Below are 9,777 nucleotides of genomic sequence, written 5' to 3' on the forward strand. Positions count from 1 at the left end.
CCTTGTAGTACCATATCACCCTATTAGAGCACTTCACTCTCACACTGCAGGCTTACTTGTTGTATTAAAAGAGAATTTAAAAGTGGAATGGGAGGGCGAGCCGTCGGTTTTCAGGGCCCTGTTCTAGTGAACCAGCTTCCTCTTTGGATTCAGGAGACAGACACTATCCCTACTTTTACGTAGAGATAGTGTCCCTGAGCCTGGTTCTGCTGGAGGTTTCTTTCCGTTAAAAAGGAGTTTTTCCTTCCCACTGTCGCCAAAGTGTTTGCTCACAAAGAGTCATGTGGTTATTGGGTTTTTCTCTGTATGTATTTTGCATGGTCTACCTTACAATACAAAGCGCCTTGAGACGACTGTTGTTGTGATTTGTTTTCTGTATAAATAAAAATGAAATTGAAATAATATAATAATATAGTTTAATAAGATTATAGTCACATGGAGACAAAGGGCACTATTAATTCCTTTAGTACGTTTTCATGATAATATAGTCATATTTTTAGTTTATGTGCAGAGAACAGAGACAGTTTGCTGAAGTACAGATGATGGTGTTGGGCCATCACCAGAACAGCTTCACTTCATTTGGCTGTGATTGGTCCAACTATCAGGAACTGTAATTATATGATGAAACACAATTCTTTCAAGCTGGCCTGAGACCTGACATCTGTGAAGACTATATCATATAAATAAATCCTTTTACGAGTCCACAAGAAACACCACAAATCACAGGGCAGTCTGTGATCTTTCAGGACAGAGACATCAACAACAGTGACAGGACCCTCAGCGTCTTTCTACTGAAGCTGTCAGGCCCTGCTCAAATTTGAGCCACAAGCCTTTGGATGAAACTTGATTCAGGTCTTGACCAAAGTACATTTATGGTCAGTTCATACTGTAGATCTTCTATAATAAATCGACGGTTTACACAATACTCAAAGTTTCATTTCTCAGCTTCATTTCCCTCCCAGCACTTTATGAAAGGCAAAAGCAAAAACTGCTGATGAGTAACTTTGCATAAATATGTGGAGTATTGCAGCTTTTCATGCAGCATGATAAGGCTTCATAATGACACTGGTGACTATACAATGGTCACCATTCAGACAGAAAGGCAGTTGTTAGAGGGTGAATGGCAGGAACACTGTGTCTGCTGCCTCTTCTCTTGCCTCTGTGTATCAGTGAGTATTCAACAACAGTTTCTATATTTAACTGCTGGTTCTTACTGCATAATTCTGTCTGTATAATATGAAAATGATTCAATGCATCGAGTTATGCCAAACCTCACAGAAACTGTGCACGGTGGGTATTCTGAATTGCTGCTCGGCACATATATGCAGACCACAGTCAGAGCCTTACCCTCTGCAGCTTGAAGTCACACAGAGGTAACCCACTCGCTCTCTGTCAGCACGCAGTCGCAGACTCGTGAGTGAGGTTTTTTTTTCTTTTGTTTTGCTCTTCAACTCTTAAGAGCGCCATTAGCCACACAGAGGGCACAATATGTTCTGCATTGCTTCTCAAAGTTAGCATTGGTTAGTGATCATGAGCTGTTTTAGGTTTATAAATCATTGGTTTACACCATATTCCTCTGAATTAATGTCACAAATTGACAAACTGACAGTGAGATACAGTGAAGTGTGTAGAACATGTAATTCAAATCAGAGCACGAGCAGAACAAGAGCATGAAGCTGAGATCAAACTTCATTTGCTTCCATCTATAAGGTGCAGGTCACTGAGGTCTTCTGACAGAAACCTGCTGGTGGGTCCTCGTTCTAGGCTGAAAACTAAAAGAGGCTAAGTGTGTCTTCAAGGCTGTTGGCTGATAATCTATGGAATGCACTAATGTTACATTTGATCTCTTCTTTTGTGGGAGATCCGGACTTTGTATGCAGAGCACCGGCTGCCTTCATGGACCTCTGTGATCCTGAGTATGCAGATTGGATCAGGAAAACTATCAACCCATAAAAAGCTGTGAGGTGTGGATAACTGTAAACAAGCTGAAATAAATAATCTTTTAGAGTTTAGCTTTGGTTTCTTTTATTCTGTTTGATATAAGCAGTAGAGGATTTCAGAATTTCTGTGTTATTTACCAAAAGACGTTTTTTCAGCTGCACCCACACACAGTTTCTTTAGATAACTTCAACTGCAGAAAGTAAAAACGCAGCATTAAGTTTCAAATGCAGTTTTAAAGATAATGATAATATGGTGTCCCTGAAGAAAACACCCATCAATAGAAAAAGCTGCAAAATCCTGCAAAATGTAACAGAAGTTGAATAAAACACAACAGAAATAGAAAAAAATGCAACAAGGCTGAAAAACTGAACAAACAAAAAACAAACACAAATTACAACAGAAATAATAACAACGATATAAAAAAAATAATAGAAGTAGAAAAAAACCGTTCTCATCCTAAAACTTGGTGACAAAGTGGATTATGGTAAGGAAACACTCATTTAAGTGCTGTCATTACTCAAAGGTTCCTGATAATCATGCATGAAGTGATTTCTGGAGGGGAATGAAACTTAACTGAACTGCTCCCTGTGACATTTTGACCTGTCAAACGCAGGCGTAACTCCTGTTATTCATTGTTGTATTGCAGGTCTGCTGTGCACGACGTCTGTGAATCTGAGTAATTTGGTACAGATGAAGGAATAAGACTGCTCAGATGCTTTGGGTGTCACGTAATGATCCCTCAGGTTTGGGTGTCTTTGGTGCCCTTTGATTTCAATCTAACTGCACATTGAACAGAAATCCTGCCATGACAGAACACACTAATGCCTTTTCAAGGGAGAACCGATCCTAATCTGAGCTGTCAGCCCCAAGTTCTCTGCAGTCATCAAATCAAGCATAATCTGGTTTGAACAGGCTCCCTGCCTCACTGCAAAAGCCTTTTTACCAGCTGCTGTTTGACAAATTGCAAAGCCTCTGAAGAGACTTTAGAAAGGGGGAAAAAGGATACGAAGAAAAAGCAGAACAAAAAGCTATCCATGCACTGTTTAACATTTCACTTGGAGTTTATTGACTGTATTCTATCTGTGGATTGCATTATAGTTTCTCTGAGAGCTTTGCTCCCTGAAGATTTTATGATCTGTGAACGCTGAGTCTCTCTTGTGGCTGTAAACCAGTCTGCTCAGCATGGCACTGCATGGCAGAGATTCTCTCCATTTTTTTGAATCACCTTTGCTCAGTTGTGCTCCTAACTGATCTCCTGAGTTTGGCTGTATTCCTGGACTTTGCCCTTTAGTTACTCTTCAGTCTCTTTGACACACAGGCTGCCAAATTTGAAATAACATTTTTAGTTTTGGAAAAAGAAGAGCGTGTCTAGCAAATTCTTGCACATCCTTGTTCTTAAATAACACTTTTCTACTCAAGCACTCAAAGTACTTTATACACCTCATTCACACAAGCACTTTTCTGCACCTAAGTTCTTTCTATCTAACATTCATACTCTGATGGACTCATGAAAGAGCAGTTTGGGGTTCAGTATCGTGTCCAAGGATACTTTGAGATACAGACCAGATCAGGCAGCGATCGAACCTCCAACCTTCTCATCGGTACTAATTGGACGTTTGCTGCTGCACATGTAGCATCACAGCTTAGAAGATGGTGGTGTGGAAATGTGTTTCCCATTAACATTTGACTAAGAAACTCTTAGTCAAGGGTTAACATCACTAATGTCAGTATTTTCACTGACTCTAAAAAGGCACTGATCTTCATTAGATTAGATCAACATTGTGCCTTAAACCTGAGCTGTACAGGAAAATAGATTTCTGATACACATGTACATAAACAAATAAAGAGAGATGTTTCCCACCTGCTGAGAAGACAACAAATGCATAACCTGATTACCACCATTAATCTCATATCCACTAATTTCTGGCACCTATAAGTGAGATTGATTTCACTGTCCTGCTGTCTTGGCCTTTAGGAGAACACAGTGAGACAGATGAAGCTTGCACCAGATGGTAGAAACACAATGATCGTGGTCTTAGACACAGCATCCACACTCTGTACATGATAGTGTGTGTGTAGAGCTGTTTGCAGGAACTTGATGAGGCTTTGCTTAAGTGGAAATCCACTGATGTTCAAGCCCCAGGGAAGTGGGCGGGGGCATAGGACCTCTGGGGCCCTCTTCCTGATGGAGCCCTACCTGACTCCTTTCACTGCTAAAGCAAGAATGGTGCCACAGCTCATTGAAACAATACTTCATTTCATCAGAATCATTAAATGATTCTGTTAAAAACAACCGCCCAGTGTATTTGCATGGCAAACATCGTGATTAGACATTCAAGAAGAGCCTCTTAAAGATGAAGGTCTGTGTCTCTTGACCTAAACACATAATCCAGTTAAATCTGATTTATGTTCATTAATGCCCCTCACACTGTAACTTAAAGTAATAAATCGGTCACTGATTAATTACAGAAGTATGTTTGTGAGCATAAAGATGTAAGCCTTGGACCATCAGGATAAAATGTGGTTGGGAAACTTAACAAGCTTTGATAAAACTTCATCAGTAGCTCAAGCAAGACCTCAAAACCTTCGATCACCACGGGTGGTTAGCAGACTGTGGTTGTACCATGCAGCCTAACAACATGCAGTAAATTGCAGGTTAAAGCAGTTTGCTTACACATTGTTAAACGAGGGAAGGGAACTAATGTGGCTGTCACATTACCCTTTTGTCCCATTTCATCCCAGAACTCGATTTAATTGCTGCTCACTTTCTACAATACTTAAAACTGATCAGTAGGACCTGAAACTGCAAACATTCAAACATTCAGGCCAGTTGGTGAACATATTAATCTACTACAATTAGCAAAAATGAATAAATAAACAGAAGAAAGTTACAGTGATAACAGAGTCATGCAAGTTTTTGACCAGGAGGTTAAACTCATGCAAATTAGCTTCACCCAGGCTCATGAAAACACTGTCCTGCTTATAAACAGCAGATCATTTGTGTCAGTGTGTCAGGATGGTTTATATTTGAGCTTTTAGTTCACACAGAACAATTTTTATTAATTGTTTTTAGCGATTACGAAAGTCTGTGAATCCCCAAATTGTTCAGTTGTTCTTTTTGCTCCCCATGAGGTCACTTTCACCATGTGACAAAAACAACACCCCACTGTACACACTCGGGCCACCAGCAACTTTCTAAATCCTCAATAAAAAGCTGACAGGTTGCATTGATGTTCCAAATAACTTATTAAGAAAACAACTAAATACACAGAAAATGTTATGAAAATTGGTTTATTTTATATCTCATAGTTTTAAATGATGCAATAAAAATATGTATAAAACATCACAAACTGTAATATTTTACAAATGCTTACGTCCTGCTGATGCAATGGAGACATCTTCCAGTGACAGTCTTCATCCGTGTGTGTGTGAGGAGGATCCTAAACCCACCAACACAGAAGTGCATGTTCACAACTCCCTCTGTGCAGGCGGGGTCAGGACCCTCCTCACCCAGGGTGAGGAGGGGTGGTGCTGTGGCCAGTCAGGTATGAAGTGCTGAGAGTGGATCTTTGGTCCTCTGTGCAGCTCTGTCCACTCTCAGCTTCCCTGCAAAGCAATAACACAAGAAAGACGTCATTTTAACACAAAACAGCATTTTCATTGTTGGTAGCTGCAGTATGTTGTTAAAAAGCAATTTTAAACCCAACGTATACACATGAAAAATATAAATAAACCTAAACCTACAATGCTGCTGACATAGGATGATGATTTATACCAACTATTGGAAGAATTTCGCCTTCAATACAGTTTGTTGTCAATGTGAGGTGATAACTTACATAGTTGGAACACAGCACCACTCTCCCGTTTTTCACTTGGTCATCCATCCTTCTCATCGGGTTGGTCGGGGTAAGGCTGTCTTCTGGGTGGGGTGTTAGCTCCATCTTGGACGTAACTGGAAGTAATAACAACTAAAAAACTACCTTTCAGTCACAATGTAATATTAATATTAATGTCACATATCAAGAAAAAAACAATACGTTTCACATGTCCGAGTCAGATGTTCTTATATCTGTAAAAACAAAAACACAAAGGCAAAGTTTAAAAACACGTTCTAACATAAACTAATCAGAGTCACTGTCATCAAGGGAAAGGGTAAAAGGCCTCTCCCAGAAACGTCTGACTCCAAAACTACCTGAGGATGTTGAAGGGGCATCAAACTGGTCACTTACCTTGCACCTCTTTGCACTTACCTCTTCGGTGCAGATGTCTTCTCTGCTTCTCTTTTCTGAGGAAGGAGCAGCAGAGAGATCAGCTGAGGAAGCAGATGACAGAGCAGCTGAGGAAGGAGCAGCAGAGGGAGCAGCTGAGGAAGGAGCAGCAGAGGGAGCAGCTGAGGAAGGAGCAGCAGAGGGAGTAGCAGAGGAAGGAGCAGCAGAGAGAGCAGCAGAGGAAGGAGCAGCAGAGGGAGCAGCAGAGAGACCAGCAGAGAAAGGAGCAGGAGAGGGAGCAGCTGAGGAAGGAGCAGCAGAGGGAGCAGCTGAGGAAGGAGCAGCAGAGGGAGCAGCTGAGGAAGGAGCAGCAGAGGGAGCAGCTGAGGGAGGAGCAGCTGGCGGATCACCAACTGGGGCAACAACTCGAGGGAAGAGTGGGGCGTTGGCCTGGCCGAAAGGCGGCATGGCGATGGGGGCAGCACCTGGAGCAATAGGATGTTGCCAATCGTGCCAAAACGGCTCTGGAGGGTGCTCCCGGATGAGAGGGGAATCATCTCTCTCATCCATGGTGTCATACCCCGAGTCATCGCTAAGCCAATCCCCCCACTCTTCTGAGTCGTTCCAGTCAGATGAATTGTCAGTCTGTTCACTCACCTCGTCATCGTCTACAGGTAGGTAGGGGGGGTACTCACCTTGCTGTTCACCGTCATCAGCATCTGGTGCTTCATGAGAAGAGGGTGAGGGTGAGAGAGGGATAAAATACTCACCATACTCACCTTGCTGTTCACCGTCATCAGCATCTGGTGCTTCATGAGAAGAAGGTGAGGGTGAGAGAGGGAAAAAATACTCACCATACTCACCTTCGCTGATACGCTGGGTATCAGTGTCCTGTTCTTCATCAGAAGAGGGGGAGGATGAGATAAGAATATACTCACCATACTCACCTTCGCTGATACGCTGGGTATCAGTGTCATCCAGGATCCTGATGACTTCAGGAAGGCCTTCTTCTGCAGGGCGTTCAACCACATAGTCAAGACGCCCTGTGAGGAAACAGTTTTTAAAATAACATTAGGAATGTAATAGACACCCAGTGTTAAAGCAACAGACCTACATCTGTTAGTTTGAGCAGAGGATGAGAGAAAAGCATTTTATGTCAGACTGAATGACACTTCTACTTGTTCAATCTTTAAGTGAAGTTTTTTAATAGAAGACCACCAAACCTCCACCAAGGCAGCTCACTCTGTGTACTTTTAAGGTGACACTATATTGACACTATATATGACACTGTATTTTGTGTACATTCAATTTGTTTTATTTGTTCTTTGTAAGCCTTTATGCAACCACTATGTTGGAATAGGTAATGGATAATAGGTATTGATTTGTAAATAGCCGGACATGAGTAACTTATTATATAAATATACTACAGTAAATTTATAACTAACCATGCAGCTCATTCTCCTGTTTTATTTACAATTCACGATGTCACACATTTTGAAAAAAGCTCATAAGTTAAATATGTGGATGCAAACCATAATGTAACATTTAGACCACATGTACCAATCGCATGTCCTAAATATAAATTTTTTTTTTAAAATAAAAACACAACCTCCTTGGCAAGAGTAAAAATTGCACACACAAAGCTCTGCAGGTATGTCTGAAAATGATGGTCAAGTGAAAAACAAACAAACAAACAAACAGAAACTCTTAACTCAGAATCCACATTTTTAGAAATGTGCACAAGGACTGTATCTGCCATAAGGACAGATACATCTAATCTGTGGTAAACATGCTATCCCTGTGTAAATATCCCTGTGTACAATATCTCTCTCTGCTATCCAATAAGGTTAAAAGCATTACCGTAACAGAAGATAGGTCTTAATGCCATTATCACTACTGTTTTCATATTCTTTTGATATTATTTTATTTGTATTTTTTTTATCTTTGTGTTTTGCAGCAGAGAAAAAATATAGTTTATGTCAATAAAGTCTTTGATCCGGAGAAGAAAAGGATGTTAGGAGGGGACCTGGATCTGTTTACACCTGCGTGTTCTGACGCCATGACATCTTGAAGATGCCGTTACCACGGAAACTGATTTTTGGTTATTTTACAAATTTTAGTCCATTAAGCTATTTTTAACCATTTCATTTTAAAGAAAAGTGTCAAATTTGAAGCCTTCAAATCAAAGTAACACCTTTTTTTCATATTCATACACCAGTCGTTAATAATTTCTACACCTCTCCCGGAAAATTTAAAGCATACAAACAATTTACGGGAAACAATCTTGGAATACACATATTTGATCACGTTAAAACTTGATATTCACACTGGAACTTGTTAAATTATTACAGTAATTTACATTTAAAGAAATTTTCAAACGTACCTGCAGCGAAGTCCAGGTGACAGTCGGGGAGTCCGGGTCCACGGCGAGCCATCTTCAAACTTGAAAAACAAAAACAAGTACAAACAATCCACAGATGAAGTACTTGTTGTGCTTTCAAGTTAAATCCGCTTTCAGTAAAGTGTTTTCCAAAACTTAGCTTTCCACAGGCTGAGGTTGGAGCAGGTCGAAACAAGTCCACGAGCAAGTGTAAACAGACGTTTGGAACCTTGTGCAGCATTTATATACCCTCGGCGGCCATGGTTACGGTTGTCAACACATGTGCAGGTGATATAACTATATGAATGGAGCTCACAGCAGTGTAATTTACAGTTAATTTATGGTCATTTACAGTCAGGGGTGGAAGTAATGAATTACAAATACTCATGTTACTGTAATTAAGTAGATTTTTTGGGTACTTGTACTTTTATGAGTAATTCTTCAAGTGTGTAATTTTACTCATACTTGAGTACAACTTACACCATGTAATCTACTTCGCTACTTATAAAATCAAAAGTCGCTACTGAGTACGCCCACAATTTGAATTAATATTCAAACCTTTCTCTGCATTTTTGCAGCCAATTAGGCCGTGCAATCGCAACCGCGCTGTTGAGTATTGCAGCATCGACAGCGATCAACTGAAGGAAAATGACAACGGAGTCAAAAATGTCCTTAATATTTTGGGAACTTTATTCCACATCAACACCCGGCAAAACTTTCCTCATGGGTGCCATTTTCGTTGTGGTGTACTTTTTTCTTCTTAGGGGCGTGATGACGCAGCATCCGTGATCTTACAATGAAACAGTGCCTCCTTGTGGTGACAACTAAAATACTGTCTCTGTTAAACCACAGTAACCATAATCCAGTTAAACACTGTACAACATGAGTACACACAATGAATATCTTAACACGTGCCAATTTAAGACGTAAGCAAAGAATAAACTCCGCTGCAGCAGCAGGCACAGGTGTCTAGAGGTGCTAAATGGTGGAGTACAAACTACTTTATAGACGGAAGATTTCGAGACAAAGAAGCCAAAATGGAGACAGAGGACAACACTGTCAACCATGAAAACGATGTAGAAAAGACGGAGGACGCGTGCCCGTGGCCATACCTGGAGGAATTTTTCATGTACAGAGGGAGAAAAGGAGACAGCGTCCAGATGCAGTGCAAACTTTGTTTGACCTCTACAGTCATTTCAGCTTACAAGACTTCAGCGTCTAAACTTAAAAAAACACATTGAGGTAAGA

The 9,777-nt window shown here is 40.7% G+C and overlaps 1 protein-coding gene across 2 annotated transcripts; it reads right to left on the reverse strand.

Annotated features, from left to right (window-relative positions):
* Positions 1–5,460: 5,460 nt before the first annotated feature.
* Positions 5,461–9,165, reverse strand: LOC146386050 (uncharacterized). 2 transcript variants are annotated; one of them, XM_084930046.1, is made up of 4 exons: positions 8,533–9,165; positions 7,013–7,192; positions 5,778–6,928; positions 5,461–5,547 (listed from the first exon to the last, which is right to left on the reverse strand). In XM_084930046.1, the coding sequence occupies exons 1-3, from the start codon at positions 8,768–8,770 to the stop codon at positions 6,063–6,065; spliced, it is 1,284 nt and encodes a 427-aa protein (XP_084786172.1). In that variant the 5' UTR covers positions 8,771–9,165; the 3' UTR covers positions 5,461–5,547; positions 5,778–6,062. The 2 variants fall into 2 exon arrangements, with proteins under 2 accessions (XP_084786172.1, XP_084786171.1); XM_084930045.1 differs by having other exon boundaries at positions 5,778–7,192; positions 8,533–9,163.
* Between the last annotated feature and the right edge of the window lie 612 nt (positions 9,166–9,777).

The sequence above is a fragment of the Perissodus microlepis genome, chromosome 6 (genome assembly GCF_051167445.1).
Source record: "Perissodus microlepis isolate ML-2025 ecotype Zambia chromosome 6, ASM5116744v1, whole genome shotgun sequence".
NCBI lineage: Eukaryota > Metazoa > Chordata > Actinopteri > Cichliformes > Cichlidae > Perissodus > Perissodus microlepis.